The sequence below is a fragment of the Ambystoma mexicanum genome, chromosome 6q (genome assembly GCF_040938575.1).
Source record: "Ambystoma mexicanum isolate Mex_15411 chromosome 6q, UKY_AmexF1_1, whole genome shotgun sequence".
NCBI lineage: Eukaryota > Metazoa > Chordata > Amphibia > Caudata > Ambystomatidae > Ambystoma > Ambystoma mexicanum.
This window is the reverse complement of record NC_090937.1, coordinates 1,315,162,859-1,315,190,834: the sequence shown is the minus strand read 5'-3', so window position 1 is coordinate 1,315,190,834 and position 27,976 is coordinate 1,315,162,859. Positions and strand designations below refer to the sequence as shown.

The following is a 27,976-nucleotide window of genomic DNA, read 5'->3' as shown; positions in this document are numbered from 1 at the left end:
TGTAATGTCAGATCCCAGGCATTGTAAAAGCTTAATCAGTGCTGTAGAGGAGTCAAACTCCACCTCTTCCCCGAAGGATTGCGGCCTGTGGGATCTAAATGGACCACAGGCGCTTAGTGTGCAGTGTTCTTCACTAGGGCCGAAGCACGAAATTACTCACCAGGTGTCCACTGTCCGTCAAGGGTCTATGCAGGTTACTAATAGGACTTGCATTTTTTGTGCGGCAAAGTGCAGAATGGGATAAAATAGAAGTCTAAATAGGGGAGAAAAATATGGACCCACATAACGTGAGCAGGATGAGTGGAATATGTATAGAATGTATGAAATATGTTTGCACATGGATAACAATGTTTAGTTGTCCTTGGGCTAAAGCCTCAAGGCTTGTAAAAGTCTGTAGAGATGAAGTGTGTTTCTGCATAGTTATCAAAATGTAGAACCGTATGCCCTGACAAAACCCCTGTCGACGAAGAAAGAAGGCTTGGAAGCATTCTATTATGGAAAAAGGACAGATTGGTCTGAAGTCATGATCCAGCTCCAGTGACATCACCATGGCAAGCTGGACCTATACAAACCCCTGCTTGAAACCATTTTGGCAGGAAGGAACGGGAGAAGGGATAGGAGAAGAACGTTCAGGCAGCAGAGTCCTTTGCTACCAACCTCATTTGTAATATTAAACTTGTTATCCTTACAAGATCGCCTTTGTCCTCATTTTCCTTAGCGGGGTGTATTGATTTTGGTGTGAGCGTTTTAGGGACTCCCTTACAGTACTATAAAAGGTATTCTGCGGTAAAAGGCAAAAGTGCAGGCGAGAAAGTTAAAATAAACTCTGCAGACAAATTTTGGCTTCCACTAGCCCATCCTGGAAACATCATGCAAGTAACCATAAAGTTACTAAAACAAAGAGAAAGGTATACACGGTACCCCTACGGCACTTCACCTTAAGTGTAAAACAACCAAGGAATTTCATATTGGGGTGCTGGAGGAGTAAGGGGAACAATGTCCACCTGCACTGATAGTCCTAGGGACTGATCATAGCCAAACACATAAACTAAGCCAGGTAAGTAAAGCAAAAAAAGTCACTTACTTTTAAAAGTCAAGACCGGTTTAAAAATGCAGCAAATAGTTTTGGGGGTCCATAAATGTCTAGTGAGGGAAAGCAGCAAAACATCTTCTCAACAGATTGTATGCGTGTACAACCTTCAGCTTTCCCCGACCCCTTTTTCCGTGTCTGGTCGTGATCAATGGAGTTCTGGACAAAGATGCCGCCTGGGCTTCCCCTAGTGGTAGAATTGGGAGAGTACCCCGCCTAATCTGCCTTAATTTACCTAAATGTCTTCACTGTAACATTTACCTATGTGTTGGCTTTGCCAATACTTGTTCACTATTTTAGCCTGCCAGCTCCCTGCTCCTGGTACTTTCCTAGGACTTTTGACTCTTGCGGAGACACTAGACCTACTTGCCTCATGGAAGGACTTATGAAATGGCAGGGGGCTTATAAGTTTGGATATTTGTTTCAATTGCTTTTACATTGTGCTTAACCCACTTCACTGTACACAATCTGCTGTTTTCATTGCTTTTTACTATTTTTAAAACTGTAGTTGAGATCAGGTCTGTGTGTTAAGGCCTAATACACAGTATTTCTTCACTTCTGTTTACTTTGATTTGAGCGCTCTGCATGTGGCCCACTGTACCATTACACCATAACTCCAGAAGTCTTGCTTTACTGCTCTGCTACAACCTTGCTAGTTTGGCTAGGCGGAACTGTCAATTGCCCTGTTTGCCAAGTAGGGTGGTCTCTCAGAACCCTCCCATATGGCCGGTTCAGAAAATCCCTCTTAACCACTCTTGATCCACATAGACAAAAGGGTGGCATGAAACAAAATGGCTAAAAAGCAGGGTATGAGGAAATACATTAACACTCCCATGGCTACATGAAAAGGTTGCAATGGGAGGGGTACTTTGGTAGAAGTCCCTCTGGCTGCAAAGGAACAGTGGAAAAAAACAAAGCCATCAAAACATTTTTGGGACCCAGAAAGGTAGGCAGTCAGAACTCAAAAATGAAATTCAGTTCTAAAGTAGATTACTTTAAAATGATGATTTACTAAGCATTAGTTTGAAATGATTTTCATTACGTCAGCCATATTTTGTAATTTGCTGAAACCTAATGATTATTCCCACCATTTTTGTAGGTTCAGATACGTCCTTGGAATCTGAGTGATAGTGACTTTGTTATGGATGGTTCACAGCCTCTTGATCCACGAAAAACCATCTTTGTTGGTGGTGTTCCGAGGCCATTGAGAGCAGGTAATGTATACCTGTTTTGTGTGTATGATTAGTAGGCTTTGAAGAGTTCAGATCAAACATTTGTGCTATTTGTCTTGCATGTGTTTTATATCTGAAAAGAAAATGAGGAATTGTACAATGGCGAACATTCCCCTGGCACTGATGGCCATAAGGATAATCAGTGCCCCCAAAACAGATGAGCTAAGCAAGATAAGTAAGGCAAAAAGGCTTTGCTTACCGCCAAAAAGACACTACCACCTAGGGCCATTCTGGATAGCGCGAAAGTAAGCAGGACTTTGCACCCAATGCATCCCAAAGATAGGAGAGTGGAGGCTCGAGAGATAGGAGGGCTATCCAGTCCCTGGACCCATAGCAAGTTGAGAATAATTCCAGGCCGCAGTAAGACTACCCTAGCCTTTATCAGATTCAAGGGCGAGCGCCGCCAGCCGGCTCCTACGTTTCTCTAGAGATCTTAAACTGTAGTGGGTGGGGCAGCCCATATTCAGTCTCTCAGAGAAGGAGGAACCCTCATGGAAATCGTCACAGAAGCATGTCTTGCTTTTACCCTGGACGAAGTCAGGTGGTATTCGGTAACTCTGCAGCAGGATTTTGCTCTTTCAGGAGTCTCGTCTTCGGGTGGAGGGCAGCAGAGCGGATTTTCAGTGTCCCAGAAGAGCCTCGGACACCCAAGAAGAGTTTCAGCCAATTGGCCATTCGGAGGACCGTGCATTGATGTACAGCTGAATCCGGGCCTTGCAGGGAAAATTCAAAGATGCACTCTCCGAAAACAGGCAATGTACCTCAAGCAGGACAGGTGACTGGTTGGTCCCACCATTCAGAGGGAGGAAAGCACCTTGAAAAGGTCTTTTCTGTGTCAATTGGAAGGTAGGTTTGCAATGCAGTGGTGTTGAATGATCCATTGCTAGTTTCTGTAGCAGTCCTTTGACATCCCTCGGTTGTCATAGTCCTCTTCTTCAGACCTTTAGCTCCAGTGGTTGACATGGTCCCTGGGTCCTTCCCGTCGTCTTATATCCATATATCCAAAAAAAAAGGTCTGGGGTTGACTCCAGCCGTCTAATAAGGATATTTGCAACATTCAAACTTGGAGGTGGCTGTACAAACCTGGACAGACAGACTCTCAGAAACTGAATAGCAACATCCAAGGCTGTGTAGGAATGTGGATTGGAGCAGACAACCTTCCAGCAAGCACCCACACAAAGGAATGCCTTTCATTTTCACTTAGGGTCATACTGCCCCAGCCAATGACACTCTTCCTCCTAAGATCCACTTCTGGTGGCCATCTTCAAGTTTTTACTGCACGTTTCTCGTGTTGGGAGTCCTTGTTTTTCACTCCTCCAAAATCCATTAGCTTTTAGCTATTTTTTTGCCTATTTTTGTGAAATCTACCGTCACGTTATGAGTACCTGTGGCAGGGACCCGTTGCTGGATGAGATCTTATCTCCAGCTCGTGGCGCCACAGGCCCAGGCTTGGGCCATTGCTCCAACACTGCCGGATGCCACAAAGAAAAGATGGGACTGTGAAAACTGCAGCCTGAAGAATATCCTCATAGAGGATCGGCACCTTGAGCGTATCTACTCTCTTCGTCCCGAACACGATGCGGATGGATGTCCAATTTGCCAATCCTTTTAGTCGAAGACGCTGAAGGACTGCCATCGGAGGTTGGTGGCGTGGATCAAAGAAGGGAAGGCCTCTGATGCGGCTTCCGGGCATAGTCATGCCTCTTCCAGGGCTTCCAGGTCCAAAGAGCGTGCTCCCTCGGAAATGGCTCAAAATGTTGCCTTCACAATTGCGACGGCTGAAATGCCTGACTTTTTAAAACTCCCCCTTTGCACCACATATATATGTGAGGGGGTATGGGATATTTTAGTAATATGGGAGGATGCGAGGGGTCTTCCCCCGCATATCTATGTGGTATAAAGGGGGTTTAGTAAAAAAATTTAAATAAAAACAATTTGGCATTTTTGGCCGTCGCAATTACGTTTGGTCGCAATGATCACATAGATCCTGCTCCCTCTAGTGAGAAGAGGTCGAGGTCCTTTTAGGATGCTTCTTTGGCGAAGATCCAAAAAGACGGTAATATCACACGCTCCATCGTCGTCCTCAGCGGTCACCGCGGCTGCAGGACCCAGTTCGGAGACATACTGATCACCGGCTTCGTCAGCGGTTAGCCTAGTGGCAGGTTGGCTGCCTCCGTCTGCGAGAAAGTTTCTGGTGCCGGCGGCCAACACAGGCTTCCTCCAAGAGCAAGTAATAGAAGAACCAGTCACCGGCTCCACCGCCATCGACTGTCACCAACTCGAGCCTCGTTGACGGCTTCTTACACCAAGACTGTCACACCGTCCAGTACCTAGTCGACAGCACATCTACGAAGACTGTTCTTCCTTCGACAGCTGCAACACCAAAGGTTCTTCCATGACCGTTACCTTTACCACTGCGACGATTAGGGCGCCCAAGGTTTCCTTGCCGCATAGTACTCCGGCGGTTCAGTCAACAGTCCCATCGACGGTGCCTGTTCCTGCTCCGCAGCCTCCATTTGTGGCCTGGTTTGGTGAGAGACATGCCTGCAGCTCAGGTATTCCTGCCTAGGCCCACAAAGGCTGCGCTGCTCTTCACTCTGGCACCCCTAGGATCGCCCAGGATGTCTCCACCAGTCTACACCAGTTCTGAAGAGGACCTGCCTCAGACTTTTTACTCCGATCAGGAACGGGGCCAAGGGGAACGTGAACCCATTCTGCCAGCAAAGGGGGCCGCCCTTTCGATCCTCTAAGCCAGTAGTATTCAAACTGTGGGGCATGGCCCTCTGGGGGGCTGCGGCCGCATGCCCAGGGGAGTGCGCACCAACAGTTTTATTAAAGTCTATACTTTAGAGCGATCCGAAGCTTGCAGTCAGTCAAGATAAAGAAGCACACCTCCATAATGTGCTTAGAGTGCTAATCAGCTACTTCTATCTTTTGTTACTTTTATTTTTCAAAATGCTTTAAGTGCAACAATGAGCAATCACCCAATAACCTCAGATCAGAACCCGTCAATTGGCACGCTCCTACGCTTGGTGGTGCTCTGGCTACCAGTGGTCCAGATAAACGTAGCACACCCACCTCTTGTCGCTGGTTTTTAAGTTTGAATGGTGTGGGCGGTAACACCATCAGCCATGAAACTGTAGGCACCTGTCTCTGCATCACGCTAAATGAAGGACATGGGGGAACTTTGCAGGTTGTCTGAGCATGCCCACGCAGTATTTGTTAAGGACATTAAAACTAACATACTTTGGGTTGGGTGATGGTAATTCATGACAGTTAATGAGCTCTGATTTGTGGGTATTCGAGGTGCTCCCTGCAGAGGAAAGCACACTGGTATAACAATCATTTAAATAACGGATATTGCTTACTCTGATGCATTCGGATAACTTCCATTCCTCGCACCTAATCGGACATAACACGCACTCTGTGTTGCCCATCTCGGCCCTATACTCTAGTGGCTGCTGACATTAGCTTGCTTAGAAACTTTGTTTTTAGCACCAGCCACAAACTTTTTCCCGAATCTCATTTCTGTGGCCCCTGCAGTAGCGATGAACAGGGAGCCTCAGAGCTCCTCCTCAAGGAGAAGGCCAAGAGAACTGGTCTAGGGCTTTCTTCTAAAAGAGGCCACAGGTTATGTTAGGTTGTGTAAATAGGGTTTGTACTGAACACCGCTGCCATTTGCATAGTGTCCAGCACTCTGGCGGATCTGGAAGGGAGTGAGTGAGTTTTGTTAGTTGGGCAGGAAGTGAGATTACAGTGCCTGTGGGGCCCAGGGGACAGGTATGATATCTTTTTACTTGACATCTATCATAGATGTCCCGTAAAACATACCATTCCTACCCCCTGCACTCCCCAGCACCAATTGCAAACTGTTTGGCATTTTACCCAGTTTTGTAAAGGGCTCTAAAATGCAACATTTGAACCCATTATTTAAAAAGAAGTCCCGGCGGAAACCCCCATGGGTGACCCCTTTATTGGTTCAGACTCCCTCACTACGCTCGGTCACTATGGCGTATCTGGGGAAATGTTTATGCCCCTCCACTTAAAAAAATCACCTGCTGCCACTTGCCCTGGGACTGTGCTGGGGGGCTGGGTGGGGGGGGGGGGGGTGCCCAGGGACTGTGCTGGGAGCAGGATGGGTGGAACCATGGAATAGTGGTGGGAGCATACTCGGGAGAGCCCAGGGTCTGCAAAGCAGGACTGAACCGGCCGGGACGTCAGGCCCCACCCACGCACCCTGGTGGGAGGTCAGCTGGCGAACTGTGTGGAAGACCATCTCCACCGACCGTTGGGTGCTGGACGAGCTGTCCCACGGACACACTCTGGAATTAATTTCTATGGAATTGTCCGCGTTTACTGCCCATGGCCAGGCAGGAAAACCACGTCCCCCACCTTCTGCTGAAGGTGCACGCCATGCTGAAGAAAGGCGTGATAGAGCTCAACCCAAAGAGACTCCGGGGTTCCAGAGTGTACTCTCGCTACTTCGTCATCAAGAAGAAGACGGGCGGGTGGCGGCCTATCCTGGACCTCCGCCGCTTGAAAAAGTACATCAGGTCCCATAAGTTTCGTATGGTCACCCTTCAGCACGTGCTGGGACAGCTGGAAGAAGGGGACTTCCTTTTGACGCTGGACTTGGAGGACGCTTACTTTCACATCCCCATCCACAAGGGGCACCACAAGTTCCTGCGCTTCGTGGTTCAAGGGCAGCACTATCAGTTCAAGGCCCTTCCCTTTGTTTTAAAGTCGACGCCTAGGGTGTTCACCAAGTGCCTGGTGCCAGTGGCAGCACGGCAGCGTCTCCGAGGAATCCATGTTTACCCCTACCTGGACGACTGGCTCATCGGAGCGAAATCGAGGGAAGTCGCTGTCGCTCACACGGCAGAAACCGTCCGGCTGCTGACGGAAGGGTGAGGTCCATCAAATCCCTCCTCGGCATGTCGTCTTCATGCATATACCTCGGTTGGCTGTGCAGGCTGCCGATGCGGCCACTGCAAGAGTACCTCGACGCACGTTGGATCCAGGTATCCGGAAGCTTCGAGGACAAGATCTCTCTCGACAAGACCCCACTTCATCAGGAGACGGACGCCTCCCTGGCAGGATGGGGCGCACACATCTGCGATCTCCACGCAAGAGGCCTGTGACGACCAGAGGAGAAGTCGTTGCATATCAACATTCTGGCGCTTCGGGCAGTGTTTTGGGCCCTCAAGTCTTTCCTCCCGTCCCTCAAGGGCAAGGTTGTACGGGTCGTCACAGAGAACACCACCACAATGTTCTACATCTGGAAGCAGGGGGCCACCAGATCCCCAGCACTCTCCTGAGCGGCACAGGAGCTATGGCACTGGGCCATGGCCCAGGGGATTTTCCTCGTCCCGTTTCATCTGGCAGGAGTGAAGAACATAATCGCTGACTCCCTCGGCAGGGAGCTGCGCTCGTACCACGAGTGGGAGCTTCGACAGGATCAAGTGGATCTTCTGTTCCGACGATGGGGCAATCCCCACATCGGTCAGTTTGCGACGGCGACGAACACCAAGTGCCATAGGTTCGCCAGCAGGTTTCCCCAGCTGGGGAGCATGGGGGATGCATTCTCGTTCCCATGGGACTGCCTGTTTCCCTCTGCGTTCCCTCCGTTGCCGTTGCTTCTGCGACTCATCAATCAACTCAGACGGTCCCGGTGCAGGATGATCCTGGTCGCACTGGTGTGGCCGAGACAAATATGGTACCCGGACCTTCTGGACTTGTCAGCATCCCCTCCAGTCAGACTTCCGGCGGAGGCAGATCTGCTCACCAGGGAAGGAGGGGCGATTCTGCACCATGACCAGGGTTGCTGAACATGCAGGCCTGGCTCCTAAATTCACATGCAAACCCTCTGCGGCTCTTCTCTTGGTCCTACTGCCACTTTACGTGCTACCAAATCTGAAGATGGCTGCCAGAGGAGGGGCTTAGGTAGAGGGTAGTCATTGCCTGGGGGCAGTATGACCCAGAGACCAGTGATTGGTTATTGGGAGAAAGACAGTTCGGAAACGAAACTGAAACTGATTTTTTTTTTCTTTACCGAGGATTCCCAGCCTGACGATGGGGAATATTCATGAGCATGTGAATCCATTCCAGACCCATGCTGGAGAACAACAGTTACAGGTAAGTAACTTGTTCCTTACTTCTGTTCCTATTAACCCATACCTACAGGATGATGATCCCTTTGCTGATCCTGCAGATGATCCTACTGATCACACCCAGGGATGGGGGGGGATGACCAGCCTGTAGATGACCCACCTTGGCTGTCCTCTACCCACCTTATGTATGGACTCACCCCCTCACCATTACGTCGGGCATCACCTGTTGCTGACCAGTTAGCGTTTAACGCCATTCTAAAGAAAGCAGCTTAACAGTTCCAAATTGCCACGCAAGAGCCAGATTTGGTTTTTGTTGAAGATATTTTAAAGGAGAAGCCTCCTGCCAGTCAGGCTATCCCATAACTTTTTTCTATTAAGACACATTGCTCCTTCATTATTAACGCCCTCACAAAACAGGGATGTAATCCACGGGTGGAAAAGCTTTTTCGCCCTTCCCCTACTGACCCCCTCTACATAAGGGCGCATGCCACCTCAGATTCTCTGGTGATCACGACAACAATGAAGAGGGCAGGTGTCCCCATGTCCAAAGGGGGGGAACCTCCTGACAAAGAATGTAAGACATTTTACGCTCTGGGAAAGCGAATGACTACTGCAGCAGCATACTCCACCCGAATAGCCAACAACACTTCGCTGTTGGCCAGCTACTCGGATGTTCAATAGAACCTGCTGCAGGAGGTCCTACAGGAGGTCCCTGAACCGGTGCGTACTCGCCTGCTTACGATTGTATCTGAGGGTAAGCAGGTGAACCACAACATTCTCAAAAATACTTTAGATGCTGCTGAGACAGCGGGAAGGAATTTAGTCCAGGGTACCCTGCTAAAACATCACGCCTTGTTGATTATGGACGCCAGAGTCCTTAATCACGGCTTGTTGATTAAGGACTCTGGCGTCCTTAATCAACAAGCCGGTGCAAGATTCCAACCTGTTCGGCAAGGCTGTTGATGAGGTGCTGGAAACAGCAAAAAAGGAACACGAGACTTTTGAAGACTTTGAAACAAATTAGTCCCTTTCAAGAGAGGGGGAGGTTCTCGCTGCTCCTTTCGTGGGCAGTCCTACTCTCGCTTCCCTCACAACCAATATGGTTCTGGGAACAATTGCACCTCCACTAAGCCCTATCCACCTAGGGGCCAACGCCGTGGGAAAGGAAGGGGTCATAATTCCGCCCCCAGAGGCTCCCTGGCCTCCAGTCAGAAATGACTTTCAGATCCGGGTCCCCTCCCATGCCTACCTGATCGGGGGACGTATAACATTATTCCTGCACACATAGGAGGGGATTACAACAGGCCGGTGGGTGCTCCAGACCGTCGCCAACGGTTACTGCATCGAGTTCGGCCTACCGCCACGATTCATACCTCCGAGATCAAGACATATCACACCATAACACCTAAGGATCCTACTGCAAGATGTAGATATCCTGCAGGGAAAGGACGCAATCGAAGTTGTCCCTCTTCTACAGGTAAACAAGGGTATTTATTCAGTGTACTTCCCTGTACCCAAAAAGGATCTCACCATGCGCCCTGTGCTAGACTTGCTCCCAGCGAATAACTTTGTCAAACCTAAGAAGTTTCGGATGGTAACACTGCAAGAGGGTAATGCCTCTTGCTAACGCAGGTGTTTGGACATGAAAGATACATACTTTCATATTTCAATTTTGCCAGCAGACAGGAAATATCTAAGGTTCATGATAGAGGACAAGCACTACCAATTCAAGGTTCTTCCCTTCGGCATTGCCTCAGCCCCAAGGGTGTTTACAAAGGTACTGGCAGTGGCAGCAGCACACCTGCCCAGGCAATCCATCCCAGTTTATCCTTACCTTAATGACTGACTCATAACAGAGGATTCCTATGGAACATGCCTGTTGAATACCCAAAAGACGATAGAGCTCTTATTCAGTCTAGGATTCTACATAAACGAGAAGTCCAGCCTAGACCCCAGCCAAGCTGAGCAGTTTATGGGGGCCCTAATTCAGACAGAAGACGGCCAACGAGGGGGTACAAAACATGCTGTTTCAGATCCCTCAGTATGTAGCCAGTCGAGGGGTGACGGTACGCAAGGCCATGCGACTGTTAGGAATGATGGCGTGCTGCATTTACTTGATTCCTCATGCATGTTTGTGCATGTGTCCCATGCAAGAGTGGCTCAACAGCCAGTGGTGTCAGGCCAGCGTAAAATGGGATGATCTAGTGGTTGTCTCGGCAGCCCTCGATCTCTCTCTCTCTCTCTCTCTCTCTCTCTCTCTCTCTCTCTCTCTCTCTCTCTCTCTCTCTCTATCTCTCTCTCTCTCTCTCTCTCTCTCTGCCTCTCTCTCTGCCTCTCTCTCTGCAGTGATGGTCCCGATGTGGGCCCGCCAACCCTGGTTCTCCCATCTGATGGAGAGGTCTCTCTCTCCTCCGATGAAACTGCCTTGCCCATTCAACATGTTGTCTCAGGACACGGTGAAACACTTCATTCATGCTCGCAAACTGTGAACTTATCGGCCTGGCTCCTGAAGTCATAGAGTTCGGGCACCTCCAACTTCCTCAGAGATGCATGGACACATACTAAGGGAAGCAAGAAAGCCTAACACAAGATATTGCTACTCCAGTAAATGGAAACCCTTCGTCATCTGGTGCAATTCCAGGAGCATCAATCCCATTGACGGGGGATGCCTACGGGCTTTGGCGCTAAATAAATTAAATAACATAACATTGACTGCTCGAGCACTTACCCATATTGTGTTGTACCTGACTCACTTACTAGACTCAGGCCTGGTTTTTAATTCCCTGAAGGTTCACTTAGCTGCACTCTCAGCCTACACTACGTCTCAACAGAAGGTGGTGGAAGATACCAGTTATTAAGGCTTTCATGAACGGGTTAAGAGGACTCATCCCCCCCATTTCCAACCCGGCTCCGAGATGGGACCTAAATGTGGTATTGACCAGATTTATGGGGTCTCCCTTTGAGCCTATGCATAAGGCAACTCTCAAAGCTCTTACCTACAAGACCACTTTCCTAGTGGCAGTAACTTCAATAAGGAGAGTCAGTGAACTACAGGCCCTTTCAGTTCTAGACCCTTTTGTTACAATTCACAGAGATAAGGTGGTTCTGCACACTCGCCCTCGATTTGCACCCAAATTTATATCCAAGTTCCATGTGAACCAGTCTATTGAACTGCCAACTTTCTTCCAGAATGCCACTAACATGGCGGAAAGAAGCCTACACACACTATGTGCGCAGGGTAGTCATGTATTACCTGGAAAGAACGAAACCACTAAGAGACTAACCAGTTTTTCGTTTCAGTGGCAGCTGGTAGAGAAGGGGATCCTGTCTCTAAATCGGCCATCTTTTTACTTTACTTTATTACATTTATATAGCACGCAATGGACCCGGAGGCATGATGGCGCATACAAGACATACAACATCAAAAATATAAGAGGATCAGAGTACAAAGTATGAGGAGCAGCACAATCGCCAGGAAAACAAACAAATCATATAAATAACACAGGTCACTTCAGAATGATATTTAGGTTAGAATGTGGTAAGAGGTTCTTCCGATTGGTAATTCTGTTCAAGAACAAGGGTAATCTACTAGAACCACATCCAACCACAATACAGTCGGTGTTATTGGAGCTGCACCAGTTATCAATATGGATTCTGCGAAGGACCTTAAGGTGGATTGTCAATTGCATCACACTCTGCTACACTCTTGCCAAGAGAGACCTCCCCTTCAAGCCTAGAGCACACTCTACTCGGGGCGCTGGGGCTTCCATAGCATTCATTGCAAATGTTCCTCTCGAGTCCATTTGCAAAGCGGCAACCTGTAGTTTTTGTACAAACCTTTTCAAAACACTATTTCCTAGATACTCACTCTAGGACTGATTCCCAGGTGGAAAAAGCAGTACTAAGACATCTTTTCACTACTGTTCCTTCTTACATCCCACCTCCAACTCTGGGTACTGCTTGCTAGTCTATGCACAGCGTGTGATTCTAAGCAAATTAACAAGCATCAGAAGACATGCATTACTTACCGTAATAGCATTTCCGATTATTGTATCTGTTTAGATTCACATGCGACCACCTTTCCTCCCCGCTCGGATGGAAGGAACATAAACATCTTACTACTATTCTCTCTTATCTGTACTCACTCACGATAGTCATAAGGCTCCCTCACGGCAGAAAGAATAGAATCGGAGGGACCCCGACGTGTTAGGGATTTTGGGTACACTACACGTCACATTGGGGATAGTGTTACAGGCACGCCCATGTCGACGTCCCCTTTCGATCCTTGAAAGACAAGATGCAGTACTCCGCAGTTACCACTAGATGTCAGACTATATGCACAGCATGTGAATCTAAGCAGATAAAATTATCAGAAATGCGATTACGGTAAGTAAAGAATGTCATATTGCTGAAACATACTGTAAACCTCATTCTGGAGAAGCCCAGGTGTGTTTTGGGCTGAGGTGACCTTCCTTGTCCCATGCTAAAACATGCGGAAGGGAGACCCCAGCTGTACCATCCTGACCTATTATTTTGTGAACACATCAAGGATTGACGATAGTTTTTCTTTTTAGTATAGGCCTTTGATAAGACGCCACTAGGACTGCCTTATTATTATTTGATGGTTGTAGCTTGCTCCCATCTTAGATTTAGGTTTAGATTAGGCATTTTTCTCACCCATTTATACAGTTTAATAAACACCCTTGAACTGTGATCACTTGTGTCTTTACTGTTGCCACCATGAGTTCCTTACAGCACTCCCTTTCAGATCTCTGCATATCAGGTGACAGTTGCAACCAACGCCTCCCTCGAGAGTTGGGCCCAGGGGACTCTGGCTCCTGGAAGAGAAGGAGTTACACATCAACCTATTGCAACTACGAGCAGTCCTCTGGGTCCTCGAGGCTTTTTAGCCTTGGCTCCAGGGTCAGGTGGTGCGTGTCTTCACAGACAACACCACCACCATGTTTTACATCGGGAAATGGGATGGGACTTACTCCCTACTCTCTCCCTGGAAGTGCAGAACTGTTAGGGGATTTTTCCTAAAGTCCTCCTGGTAGTAAGACTTGTAAACTATCCTAGTGGTTTGTCGATCTCCAACTCTTAGTATCAGTCTGTACTAACTCAGGACCTTGGTAGAGTGGTAGAGCAGTCAGGCTTATCTGAAGAGGAAGATTTTAGCTGCAGGCAAGTAGACTCAACCTTAGTTAGACATGCCGCCAAATAAACTCTTACACTTATAATTTATATACAATTATATATTTATTATATACACACACCAGAATCACTTTAAATACTTTAGACGTTTCCACTAGAACACTTCGGAATACTTGAGAATACACTTCAAAGGGCACTTTCACTTTTGTGTTTGTTCGCGGTTACATTTGTTGAAACGTTATAAAGGGAAAATACAATGTTATCGTATTATCGGTTATTATGTGCACCTGCAGATTCTAACAGTTCATACAGTAATACATTTACTCTGCAAACACATATAGTAAAGACACTTAAAGGGAGGAACATGGTTAGTTAGTGTAACATTAGCTTGGTACAAGGTTCTAGAGTGGGTTTCTTCACCCAGTAAGTCTTTTGTCCCAAAACGCAACCCTAGCTAAAAGCAGTGCGGAGAGAGTTCACAGACTTTACATCAGCAGAATACGAAGAGTTCCTGAGGATTTCTTCCAGTCTCGAGTGTCTTAGAAGCACTAACAAGGGAGACCTGTTAAAGGACTCGATGAAGGGACACAAGCAGCGGCTTGAGTCGAAGGTAAGAGGGTTTGACCCTGGACACCTCTAGGTGCACTCGAACGCTCTGGAGCGACTTCTTGGAATCCGGTAAGCAAAACCCTTTTTCCCCCACAGAGTTAGGTGATAATTCTCAGAAATGTGCTAATTCCCTCTACCTTAGAGACCCCCAGCAACTTTGCTGGATTTTGAGGATCTGATTTTTTTAACCTGGAGAGAGTGAGACCCTTTTTCCCACTCTCATGTATTTTAATGTGATTTTGAACTCTTGTTTCTTTTGGCTGTGAAGTCTGACAAACTCCATAGGCATCATCTTTTACATTGTGTCACACAGCACCTTCAGTACAGTGGCACAAGGAAGTCTTTCAGATTTCCCAAATGTTTGAATACCTTCTCTTGGATAAACTACTGTTCCCAAGAGCAGTAAAGTGAAATTCACTTTACTTACCTTTGTAACTTTCTAGACCCAGCACACACTATCTTACAATAGGGTGCTAGAGGGGCTTACTTAGTATCCCCTTTGTCTAGCTTCTCATGTAACATGTTTGTTACCCTTTCCTCGATGAATGGCTGGTGCAGTGGTTTACTTTTAACTACCGTGGTGTGCATTTGCCGTGGGCTGCGTTCGCAACTGCAGTAAAGCACCGTCCTTCTTGAGATTTAATCTGCGTGCCAAACCAGGTTTGGTCCCTTTGTTCGCTTTGCTTTGCCTTTGGCGGGATTCACAAGTGAAGCCCGCCTTTGGCTCGAGAGTGTGGTGGGGGAGGGAAGTGAGGGAGTTGCCAGATACTCCCTGTGCTTAGTCTCCTAGTAGACCCAAATCCGCTCTGTGGTGATTGGCCGGCTGACTGTCCGGAAAGGACAGCCACCATGCTGGGTGACTGACAGCTAGGCTGGAATGAATGGGTGAAACCTGCATAAAAGGCAAGGCTTTTTGGATTGGCTTGGCTTGGAAGGCAGAGTCGACCACTGGACGAAGGAACCAAAGAAGAACTTGAAGAGGACGCCTGCTGCAACTCCTGGACTGTTGGTTTGCCCGGTGAAGCACTGCTGCTGTGGTGAAATTCGTATCGACAGAGAAGCCCCTGAAAGGACGACTTCTCCCTTTGAGTTGGTCGGACCAAACAACTCCAAAGGAAGCCACCTGAACATCCTCTCAGAGCTGGTTTAATTTCCTCACAGTTGCTGCTGGAAAACAAAACGGCAGGGAGAGGAACACCCGATTGTGTACGTTGCTTTTAAGTTGGCCAAGTGCTCCAGGAAGATCCTTCGGACTCCCAGGAAGCAGGACTGACGGAGCCTGAGCTACCTCAACAGAGTGCTGGACCCCAGATGCAAGGAAAGTCCATCTCGACAGCCAGAAATCGCGGTGTTGCTATTAGCGGTAGACGCGAGGAGCTGAAAGACTGAAGTGCCACTTGTTTGAAGATTGCCGGTTGTGCTGTCGGTGACCGCCCCATTGCAGTGCAGGAGTCTCCAGACGTCCTCCCTCTTGTCCCCACGACTGAGACACAGGAACACCAGGATCTGCAGAGGTGCACAGAAACAGAAGTCATCTGCTGCACTTCTCTTCAACCTAAAGGTACTATACAGTTTAAGAGAACTTACCTTTTGTTGTGTAACTGCACTTGATCTCTGTTGATGAGACTTGTTGTGGTTGATCTGTAGAGTTGCTAATAGCTTCTTTACCTCACAAGCCTAAACCGCTTATGGCCCTACTTTGAATTCTTCTTTTCTACAAAGACTTTGAAAAACATTGTGCAAGACTTTTACCTACCTCTGAGAAGTGCTTCAGCTTCACCTAGACGTCTGCTAAATTCACTTTGGCTTAGCCTGGCTCCCTGAATGACTCTTCTTCCCTCGGTGAATGTGTTTGGTCTTCCTTGAAGGAAAAGGTTAACTAACTGTACATTGTTTTTTTTAACTAAAAGTACTTACCTGCTTTGAGAATATTTGTGAGATCTCTTGCTGTGTCATAATAACCTTTCTCTTTGACAAACTCCTAATTGTGATTCTAAATGCCAACAGTAGTATATTGATGTCCACAGTGTCCTAGTTACTAAAGTCACCTGAGGGTGTAGGAAGTGTTTGTGTGCCATCCCAAAATCGAGGGGATTGGTTCCTCCGATGTATTCCACATCTATGACAGGTAATCACCACAGCTGCAGGTAATCACCACAGCTGTGCTGCTTTGGAAAATTTCCTGCGTCGATATGCCCCTTCGAGGACCTCCTTCGACGGCTGACGTCACCCGATGTTATATGTAGGACACAACACGCCTGTAGCCTCAGCTCCGTTTTTTCCGTGAACATGTTCGCTTCGGAATCTTGGCACGTCTCGTTCTTCACCTGTTTGAATCGGTTCTTCGTTCTTGGTTTTTGTGAAAAATCATGTCTTCATCTTCTATCCCACTGTCGGGCTTCAAGAAGTGTTGGGACTGCGGTTCCAAGATGTCGCTTACGGATCCGCACAACGTCTGCCTCTGGTGCCTCGGCGAGGACCACGCCACCGATGACTAACGATTGCCAGTCTTTGACTTCGAAGGCCTTGCAGGAGCGGAAGAAGAAGTTATCTGTAGGTATGGTTTCCAAACCCCGAAAGTCGAGATCCACTGGGATTTCGACCGACGATTCGAGGGGCGACTCTCCGTGTCGGCGTAAGTCCAGGGGGTCTCGGTCCCGGAGTGGTTCCCGCCATTCCTCTGCCTCTTCTAGGCACTTGCGTAAGCGCCATCACCGGTCGCCTTCCTTGTCCGAGGACTTCGCCAACGGATAGCTTGTCCCAATAAGCATTAATCTCCGGCGGAATGGCACGCATTTCGCAAGGAGATGATGGCGATTTTTGAATCGCAGGGCTCAGTTCCTTTCACGCCTTCGAAAGAAGCCGGCAAGGAACGTGCTAGGGCCGCCGCTCGCACGCCTTTGGGCTCGGGCAGTCGGTGCGATCATCAGGAGCCGTCGAGGTCCTGATCGGACAAGGTCGATCGCTCTAGCCATGCCCGTTCCAGGTCCTGGTCCTTGACGCCATCAAGACCATCAGAGCCTGTGTGGTCTTCTAAGAAGACGTCCGCCATTTCCGTCGAGCGACTTTCTTGAGGCTCCGCCTCCGAGGAAGTCATCAGCGCAGAGGCCGTCGAAGGACATGCTTGGGGCACCGCCCTCGAGGCCTGTGTCGAAGCCGTCGGTGCCACACTCGACGCCGATTCCGTCGAAGCCCTCGACGCCTTTTGTGGAGGCTTTACCGGAGCTACCCCATGCATCGGTGGAAACTCCTGAGGAAGGCCCTGAAGAAGTCAGTGAGGCCTGTATTTGAACCTTTTTCTGTGCCTTCATCCAGGGATTTATTCCATCCTCTGGGTTACATCTCTGAGGTGGATGAAGGGTCTGATGAAGGTTTGGTTCCTGATGAGGTTCCTGGCGAACTCTTGTCTGGTCATAGCCAGTTGGAAGACCTGCGTCAGTCTTTGCTCGATGCCAGTGGTCTGGACACCTCTCCTGAGGTTGAGTTTAGTAGACCTGAGCCTGGCACGCACGCCGAGTCTTCATACCGGCGTCTCATGTCGAGGGTGACAGAGTACTTGGGGTGGTCTGCGCCACCAGTGGATTTTCTGCAGGATGACCTGACAGATATCCTTGACCAAGGTCCACCCACTGACCCAGTGCTGCCATTTCATATGGCTTTACAGAGAAGGGTGGCGGAGGCTTGGACTGCTCCGGAGAGGCTCCTAGCAGTGAGCAAATAGTTGACGAAAATAAAACGTCCAGCCAGTAGCGACCCTTGCTACTTGATGACGCACCCCACTCCGGAGAGTTTGGTGGTGCAGGCGGCTACGGCCCCAGCAAAGCGGGCGTCATACCCTACCATCCATCCTGATGGGGACGATAAACGTTTTGATGGCTGGGCGAAGAAAGTGTTTTCTTCAGGGGGTATGGCTTTACAGGCAGCCAACTCTGTGTGTGCCTTAGCACGTTTCACTCACACTCTGTGGAATTGTGTGTCTTTTGCGGCTGAACATATTCCCGAAGGGCAGGAATGGGATGGTTTTCTTGCCCTCGTTCAGGATGGCAAGGATGCCATGTGTGAATCCCTTCAGTCGGGTCTGGACATGGCAGACTGTGTCAGCCGGTCCATTGCGGCGAGCACTGTGATGCGCAGATTTGCGTGGTTGCGGTGGTCGGGGTTTGCTCCTGACGTACAAGCCCGGCTTCTCAACATGCCCTTTGATGGTGTACATCTTTTTAGCAGCAAGGCTGACGAGAGCCTTGAGAGGTTGCAGACCTCCAAAGCTGCAGCAGAGTAGTTGAGCGCTGCAGTCCACCAACCTCTGCCTTTTCATCCTAGGGGACAGCAATGGAGGGAGGTTCCTTTCGATACTACTCGTCTTTTGGTAGATCGAGGGGAGCGGCCAGTCAAAGAGGCCAACGTAGGAGTACCAGAGGTGGAAAACAAGGTACTCGAGGTGCCAAAGCCGCTCGGGCAGTTGCCTCTTTGCCCTCAAGCGCTGCCGCAGCCTCTTCAGCTCAGTCATGAGGCCATGTCCCATGGTTCACCGGTTAGGGGAAGGCTGGCGCAGCATCTTGTAGAATGGCGTGCCATTACTTGGATGTGTGGGTTCTGGAATCGTAGCCCACGGCTACTGTCTTCCTTTCCGGCAGAGGCCTCACGACAATCCACCAGGGAATCTCTTTGAAGAGTCCGGATCCGCTCCTTGCGCAGGAAATCGAATCCCTGCTGGAGAAAGTGCCTGTAGCAGAGAGGAACAATGGATGGTATTCCCCATATTTTTTTGATCCAGAAAAAAGACGAGGGGATTGAGACCCATCATGGACTTGCATGGTTTGAACAAGCTCCTCAGGAAGGACAAGTTCAAGATGGTTACTCTTTCTCAAGTCCTCCAGGCCCTTCAACTTCAGGACTGGTTGGTGTCTGTCGACCTGAAGGACGCTTACTTTCATGTGCCGATTCATCCCAAGCACAAGAAGTACCTGAGGTTTGCGGTTGGCGACTTGCATTTTCAGTTTCGGGCCCTGCCGTTCAGATTGACCTCCGCCCCGAGGGTCTTCACCAAGCTCATGGTGGTGGTGGTGGCAGCATATCTCAGGAAAGGGGGGATTCACGTCTACCCCTACCTGGACGATTGGTTGATCAGGGTGCGCTCTCCCGAGCAAGTCCTGGATCATCTGTCAGTCACCTGCCACTCCCTTCACAAGCTGGGCTTCTCCCTCAACTTAAAGAAGTCTCATTTGACACCTACCCAGCGGCTCCAGTACATCGGAGCAGTGCTCGACAAATCTCTGGGGCAGTGTTCGCCTCCCGGGGGTGGGGGCTCATCACATTCTGCAGATGGTGGACAAGTTTCAACGTGCCCAGAGTCTCCTGGCGTTCGAGTTCTTGAGATTGCTCGGCCTCATGGCATCCTGCATTCTTCTGGTGCCAGAGGCCAGGCTGCGGATGAGATCTTTGCAGTGGGCTCTCAGGATGCAGTGGTCGCAGGCCTCCGGCAGGATGACGGATCCGGTTCAGGTGCTGCCCTCAGTTGCCCAGGATCTTCTGTGGTGGGCCGTTGAAGGCAATCTGATGAAAGAGGCTCCATTTTGGCTACCCTGGCCAGAGGTGACGATTGTGATGGACGCATCCCTCACGGGATGGGGAGCTCATGCCAGCGAGTTGAAAGTCAGCGGTCGTTGGTCTCCGTCCGAGTCTAGACTCCATATCAATCTGTTGGAGCGGAGTGCTGTCAGGCTAGCCCTGAAGGCTTTTCTGCCGGCTGTGCGGGGAAAGAATGTCCTGATTCTGACGGACAATACAGTGGCCATGCACTACCTCATCAAAAAGGGGGGGGCAGGGTCTCTCCCTCTGTGCAGAGAGGCGATGCAGCTCTGGTTCTGGGCCATTCAGCAGGAAATTTCGATCTCTGCAGTTCATCTGGCCGGAGACGAAAACGTGGCGGTGGACGCTCTGAGCAGGCAGAGCACGGTCTCTCACGAGTGGGAGCTGGCTCAGGAGATTCTCCTGGAGATCTTCGCCCTTTGGGGGACCTCACAAGTGGATCTTTTAGCCATCAGTGTCAACCGGAAGTGCAAAAGATTCTGCTTGCGGGAATTTCCTCCAAGACAAGCCTTGGGGGACACGTTCGTAGTGGAGTGGGCCTTCCCACTGCTGTACGCGTTTCCCCCAGTCCCTGTCATTCCGCAAGTGCTGCGGAGGTTATGGAGGTTCGGTTCCTGAATGATCCTCATTGCTCCGGCATGGGCCAGGAGAACGTGGTACCCGGACCTTCTCGACATGTCCATCTGCCCTCCACTCCGTCTTCCCTACCGAGACGATCTTCTCTCACGGGAGGGAGGTCAGGTTCTCCATCCAGAGGTCAAGTCCCTCAACCTTCATGCTTGGCTTCTGAAAGGTTGAGGTATAAGGATTGGGACCACCCTGAAGATGTGATGGAGGTGTTGCTTTCGACCAGAAGGCCTGCAACAAAGTCCCTGTACTGTTGCCGTTGGAGAAAGTTCTGCAACTGGTGCAGGGTTAAGAATGTGGATCCTTTTTCATGTGCCATTCCTGTGGTTCTCTTTTTTGCTTTCATTAGCCCACAAGGGCCTGCAAGTGGGTACCATTAACGGTTACCTGGGGGCGCTGTCCATATTTAAGCGCTCGTCTGAGGAGGGTTCATATTTTAAGATTCCTTTTTGATTTCTCAGTTTTTGAAAGGGCTCACTAATGTTTTTCCACCGTCACCTTTCCAGGTGCCCGGTTGGTATCTGAACCTGGTTCTAAAATTCCTAATGGAGCTCCGTTTGATCCTTTACATTCTTGTCCTTTGAGATTGTTGACCTTTAAAACTGTAGTTTTAGTTATGGTTACTTCCGCTCGCAGAGTGAGTGAGTTGCAGGCACTATCCACCAAGCCACCCTTCGCTGTGTTCCATGAGGACAGGATTGTCCTTCGGGTTCATCCTTCTTTTCTTCCAAAGGTTGTGTCGGAATTTCATTTGAGCCAGGTCATTCTTCTGGCATTCTGTCCTCCTCCGCATCCTGGTAAGCAAGAGGAGAGGCTCCATAGGTTGGATCCTAGGAGAGCTTTAAGTTTCTACATCTCGCTCATGTCCCGGGACAGAGTGGACGATGAGCTCTTTGTAGGCGTTTGGGACAAGTTGTTACTAAGCAGACTTTGTCAAGATAATCCATCTAGACAATCTCTGAATGTTACCGTTTGGCGGGTAAAGACCCTACGGTAGGCTTACGGGCCCATTCTACTAGGGGTGTGGCTGCCTCTACTGCTCTGCAGAGGGGGTGTTTCCATTCATAACATTTGTGAAGCAGCCACATGGGCTTCTGTCCATACTTTTGTCAAACACTACTCCCTGGATTCTATCCATGGGCAAGATTTGGCCTTTGGTAAGGCAGTCCTCTATTCTGCAATTTGATTGGGCATTCTAAATTCTTTTCCCACCTCCATACGTTGGTACTGCTTTAGTAGTCTGTCATAGATGTGGAATACGTGGGAGGAACCAATCCCCTCGAAGAACAAGTTACTTTCTTACCTGGTAACGTTCTTTCGATGGGATTGTCCCACGTATTCCACATCGAACGCGCCCAGCCTGCCCCTCTACAGAATTTCTTATACGATTGCAGCTTTCGTTTCCGCAAGGCTTTCTGTAGAAATGCTGGCAGAAGATTGGTGCCACACGTTCTGGGGGAAAAAACTACAACTGAGGCTACGGGCGTCGTGCGTCCTACATATAACATCGGGTGACGTCAGCCGTCGAAGGAGGTCCTCGAAGGGGCGTATGAACGTCATCGACGAAGACGCCGAAAATGTTCAGAAGCAGCACAGCTGTGGTGATTACCTGTCATAGATGTGGAATACGTCATCGGAACATCCCATCGAAAGAACGTTACCAGGTAAGAAAGTAACTTGTTCTACTGGTTTAGAAATATTAAGAGTGTGTATTTTGAAGTGTATCTGAGTTACTGTTATATTGCCCCGTTCTGAAGAAGGCTTATTCTAACTGATAAATAAATTAATAATTGTTTATTCAAGAAACCTTGTGTGTAAAACCTTATTTGAATACTTGTCACTGTGAATTTCTGTGTAACGCCCTTACAGCTCACATTGACCCCTCTTGAGATGAGCCTGACTGCTCAACGCGCAACCAACCTGTGTAGTACAGACTTATACCAAAAGTTGTGTTCCTATTGCCAGAAGGTCAGGCTTGTTGTAGTACACGCAAAGGGTACTGCATACAATCTTGCCTAACACACAGTACCTTAGGTTAGAAGAAAATATTTGTCCTGGATGCTCCGCAATGTTGCAGCTCTGGACCTGACCTCTGGATTCCTTGGTCTGATGACTGAAGGCAGGACAATGGACTGGGTCTGTCAGCAGCAGTCTCGAGGGAGGACCTGGGCACGACTTTCAGCAACTTCTTGGTTCACTCTGCAGTTTTGGTGCCTTTTTTTGCAACACCAACAAAGGACACGGATCACCCGGTCAATCTTCTTTGCTCCCTGTAGTCCCACACTCTGATGAGGGGTCTGGGCGAGTTTGGTCGGAACTCTGAGTGTCCCTATGGCTTCAGCAAAGATTTGGATGGATTCGGCCTTTCCACGATAATGCACTCGAAATGGGCAACATGTCTCCTGGTATGGGGGTTCCGCAGCTCTAGAAACTTGTAGGACCTTAGGAGATGGCTCAATTCAAAGCTGGTCTTGGGACCGGTTGTTCCCACCAGCCAAAGGGAACAACCTGTCCCAAGTCCAGAAAAGGGGTCAGGACAGCAGTGGTTGCTTCAGTGTTGCAAAGGGTCTGCAGGCATCTCTGATCATCTTCTTCGGTTACTTTAGCTTCCAGTGGTCGACTTGCTTTTCACTCCAGAAGCCTCACCTTTTATACAGTTTAGCACACACTCCTCTGCTATCACTCTCAGTATTTTACAGAAGGTGGCGTTTGGCTGTCCAATCGGGACAGTCAGACCACTGTGGGAGCTGGCCGTATTCAGGCACACTTGCATGTGGAAGACTCCTCCTCCACTTCCTGCCTGTCCAGACACTCTGGAACCTAGGTGGGGAAACCCAAGGGTTCCCACCAAAAGTAAAAAAAAAAACACGCACACGCACACACACTAGCACACACACTTTAGCACACACACACACACTTTAGCACACACACACACACACACACACACACACACTTTAGCACACACACACACACACACACTTTAGCACACACACTTTAGCACACACACACACACACACACTTTAGCACACACACACACACTTTAGCACACACACACACACAGTTTAGCACACACTCCTCTGCTATCACTCTCAGTATTTTACAGAAGGTGGCGTTTGGCTGTCCAATCGGGACAGTCAGACCACTGTGGGAGCTGGCCGTATTCAGGCACACTCGCATGTGGAAAACTCCTCCTCCACTTCCTGCCTGTCCAGACACTCTGGAACCTAGGCGGGGAAACCCAAGGGTTCCCACCAAAAGTAAAAAAAAAAAAACACACACACACACACAGCCCCCCCCCCCTAGTTGGTACCCCTATGGTGTACTACCGAGGATATGGACATAGTCTACAGTATGAAAACTACACTAGTTGGTAGAACACGTACACTGCCGCCAGCCAGCCATAACTAGGAAATTGTCTATGTGACTAAAAGATCACAAGGCAGAGAGAGGGGCGATACTAGGTATCCGTTTGGCACTTCACTGAAGGTGTTGTGTGCCAATCTCTCAGACTATGGAGATTTGGGAGAGAACGGTACTTAAACGAGCAGATAGAAAAAGCTATCTTAAAGGAGGACCCTAAGGGTCCACAGCAACACTGCCCATAATGGGCTGTGTGCTGCAGTAGTAAAACACAGACATCCTTAAGAGCTATGGAGCAGACAGACTGCATAGTACAGGTAGAGTACAAAGAATAGAGTTCCAAAAGACAGAGCCCACAAGAATGAATGAGTGGAAAAAGGCTCCACTCATTTAAGCTTGAAAAAAAAAAGGTCCAGACGTCCAGCATGGGTCTCACTAGGAGAGGGGATGAAGCATATAAATTGTAAATCTCCCTAACAAGAACATGTGGTGTTGGTCCATTTCTCAACGCATGTTCCTGGTCCCATTTCTCTTAGAAGGCTTGAAAAACACCATTGCGGTCTCGCTCAGCAGGGAGCTGCGGTCCTGCCATGAATGTGAACTTCAGCAAGTGTGTCGTCTCTTCAACAAGTGGGTCGGCCTCAAATTGACCTGTTTGCGTCAGCTACCAATGGCAAGTGTCAGGTTTGCCAGCAGGTACTCTCAGCAAAGGAGTCTGGGAGACGCCTTCTAGTTCCCTTCTGAGGGACTCTTCCTGTATGCTTTCCCACCAATTCTGCTGTTGGTAAGTGTGATCAACACACTCGGACATTGCCAATGCAAGATGTTCTTCATTGCACTGGTGGGGCGCAGGCAGGTCTGGTACCCGGACCTTCTCCATCTGTTGGTGGTTCCAGCCATCAAACTGCCTCTACTTTGAGACCTCCTCTTCAGAGGAGGAGGGTCAATCCTGCACCACAACCTACCATCTGAGCATCATGGCCTGGCTCCTGCAGCCCTAGAATTTGGCCACTACTCTCTGCCTTTTGGAATACAAGAAAATTCTGGCCAAGGCCAGGTCCCCCTCTGCACTTGCTTGCTACAAACACAAGTGGAAGCGCTTTACTGTGTGGTGCCGGCCCTGAAGATTTCTCTGCTGCATGTAACATCGCCACAGCGTCACCTGCACCTACTCTCGCTGGCCTTGCCCACACTTCTATCAAGGTTCCACTAGGTGCCATATCCCGGTACATCCGGACTCCAGGCGGGCTCTCCCTGTGGTCGCACAGTATCGAGTTCTTCAAAGGCCTCTTCAGAACATTCCCTCAGGTGAAAGCACCTTCACCGGCTTGGGAGCTTAACGTGGTACTGTCTAAGCTGATGGCGGGCCTCAATTTAGACCTATGCATCAAGCATCTTTGAAGTTTCTGTTGTGGAAGACTACCTTCCTGGTGCCAATCTCCTCTGCCAGGCGGGTCGGGGAACTGCAAGCTCTCCTGTAAACCTCCATATTTGTTGCTCCACTCAGCTAATGTGGTTCTGCAAACTCATCCTTTATGCCAAAGGTACCATCGGACTTTCATCTAAATGATCCTTTAGTTCTACCAATTTTCTTTCAAAAGTTTTATGTGGCACGTACAAAGGACTTTCGAAAGAAGTCTCAACTTTTTTTAAATTTTGGACCTGTGGGGCATGGAAAAGCCCTGTTAAAGGCTTCTGTAGCCACGTGGCTTTCTGGCTGTATCGTTCATTGTCATAGTGTGGGCAACAGATTGCTTCCCGGCCAGCCTAGCCCATTCCACCAGAGCCATCGCAGCAACAGCATTTCTCTCTGGTGTTCCCCTGCTCGACATCTACAGGGCTGCTACGTGGAGGTCTACCCACACCAGTTTCTACTGCATTGACAGGGATTCCAGGGAGGAGTCCCGGTTCGACCGAGCGGTGCTGCTCAACCTGTTTGTTTGAGGTGAGTCTGTTCCAGGGGTAGTGTATTGCTTCTGTGAGGCTTGCCAGCTCTTGTGGTTAGGTATATGTTCTACTGTGTGATCATATTCATGAGCATGTTAATCCATGCAAGACCCCATTCTGGAGAAGGAGCAGGTTACTTACCTGTAGCTCTTGTTCTCCAGCATGGGTCTTGCATGGATTCACATGCAAACCCTCCCTCCTTCCCCTCTTGGGCGGTTCTTGGTTCATACTGCCACTTTACGTGCGTTACCAAATCTGAAGATGGCCAGCAGAAGTGGAGTTTAGGAGGAAGAGTACCATTGGCTGGAGCAATCTACCTGTAATAAGATTCTCCCATTATAGTGCTATATAAATGACCGACAGTTGGAGCTGGGAACATAAGTGAGGGAGGTGCACAATCTGAGGTGTCTATGCAGATCTGCCGGCACCTGCTCAGGTTTTTATTTATGACCACATAGCTTTGGACTCATTCCACAAGTCTGGCGGACGAGAGACTATGGACTAGGAGTACATTAGTCACTATGGTGAGTAATTGTTCCTTCTGTTTAGGCAGCTAATCTATAGCACACTGCAAAATGAAATGTGCTCACACAATTGTGGAATTCGACTGTTTCCACAAAAGTGGAATGGAATGGAATGAAATCTGCATATAAACTTGAATAAAATTATTAACTAGCATTTTTAAGATTTGAAAGCGATCGTAAGCTATACATTTTGTTTTACGTTTTCAAAGGTTCATTTTGAATTCTTAATCATGAAACATGTTCCATATATATATTTTAGATTTTATTTTAACAAAAACTGTCCATCTAGTTCTTAAATGTTGTTTTATCATTTTAGTGGAGCTGGCTATGATTATGGATCGTCTCTATGGTGGAGTTTGCTATGCAGGAATTGATACAGATCCAGAGCTGAAATACCCAAAAGGTGCTGGTCGAGTTGCTTTTTCCAATCAACAGAGTTACATCGCTGCCATTAGTGCTCGGTTTGTTCAACTACAGCATGGTGATATTGATAAACGAGTAAGTTTGATCAGTTTGAAATGATTTAGCACAAAAAACATTGCTTAATGTCCTCATGCCTCTGCATATATTTATAAAGGCTATAAGTAAGTGTCCTGCAGGTTAAGGAGCTGTCAGCCCTACATAAGCTGTGAACGGAGTGCCCTTTGACCATTTTGTGTGTGAATGATTGCCTCTTATTATTCATGCATTATAATGTTAGCTGCAATCTTTATGTAGTTCTGTGTCTATTCCCTCCATAAATGTGATGTTCCATCCTGTGTGAACAGGAGCAGGCATGATGTGGAGCATCATTTGACTGAATGTGCAGCAGTGCCAGGATGCATATGCGGCTGCACCCTTGGGTGCGCCCTCCATTTATCCAAAGGAGTACAGTTAAAATGCACACAGGCTGTTGGACCGTTTCTTTGGTTGTGGAACATCTTCCAGAAGTTACAGACCCCTGGTCAGATTGCATTCGCAAACTCCGAATTGGGAGCTGGAATTGACAACTGTATTTCTTTTTTTCCAGCGTTGGGGAGGCCAGAAATTGATTTTGCAGCAAAGAAAAACACAAAGTGCAAGGTGTTTTCATCCCCGATTCCCTCAGAAAGGGTCAGTAGGGTAAGAGTTTGCATTGAGTTGGACTCACAAGTTTCTCTATGCATTCCCCCTGCTGCCAATGGTAGCTAGAGTAGTTCACAAGATGAAGAGGCTTGCTCAGTGATACCGATCACCCAGACGTTGGCTCGTCTGCTTTGCATATCTGGCCTCCTAGTGGTGTCAGTGGAGGAGCATGTTATTCTTAGAGCCCACCCACATCTGCTGTCGCAACCGCAAGGGAATATAGTTCACAACAGCTCTGTATCTCCCAACCTTGAGATTTGGCTCCAAAGGTCCTAGCATGGACATGCGTTTTTGGTTATGTCTAGAGTGCATGAGGAGTCTGGCTTTTTTCAGAGCGTTGACAAACCCCAAAAAAGTGTAAATAAAAGGAGAACCCAAGAGTTCCCAGCAACACTGCACATAGGGTGCTGTGTGCTGTAAAAGTGTAACACAGATGCCTCTGAGAGATGTGGAGGAAAGCAGACTCCATAAAAATCAAGTAAAACAGAAATAACAAAGTTCCCATAGAGCAGTAGGAATGAATGAGCGGAAAAAGACTCCCCTCATTCAGGAGAATAAGAAAAAGGTCCAGAAGTCCAGCAAAAAGTGCTGGGGGAGGTCTCACTAGGAGAGAGGATTAAGCATACAACT

General features: G+C 48.6%; 1 protein-coding gene across 5 annotated transcripts in view; it reads left to right on the top strand.

Annotated features, from left to right (window-relative positions):
• The window catches only part of CPEB2 (cytoplasmic polyadenylation element binding protein 2), a 228,501-nt gene that overhangs the window by 143,819 nt on the left and 56,706 nt on the right, over positions 1 to 27,976 (top strand). For all 5 annotated transcript variants that reach the window (XM_069631941.1, XM_069631939.1, XM_069631940.1 and 2 more), the window contains 2 exons: positions 2,190 to 2,304; positions 26,559 to 26,740. In XM_069631941.1, the coding sequence (XP_069488042.1) occupies positions 2,190 to 2,304; positions 26,559 to 26,740 (297 nt within the window). The remainder of the gene's footprint in view (positions 1 to 2,189; positions 2,305 to 26,558; positions 26,741 to 27,976) is intronic.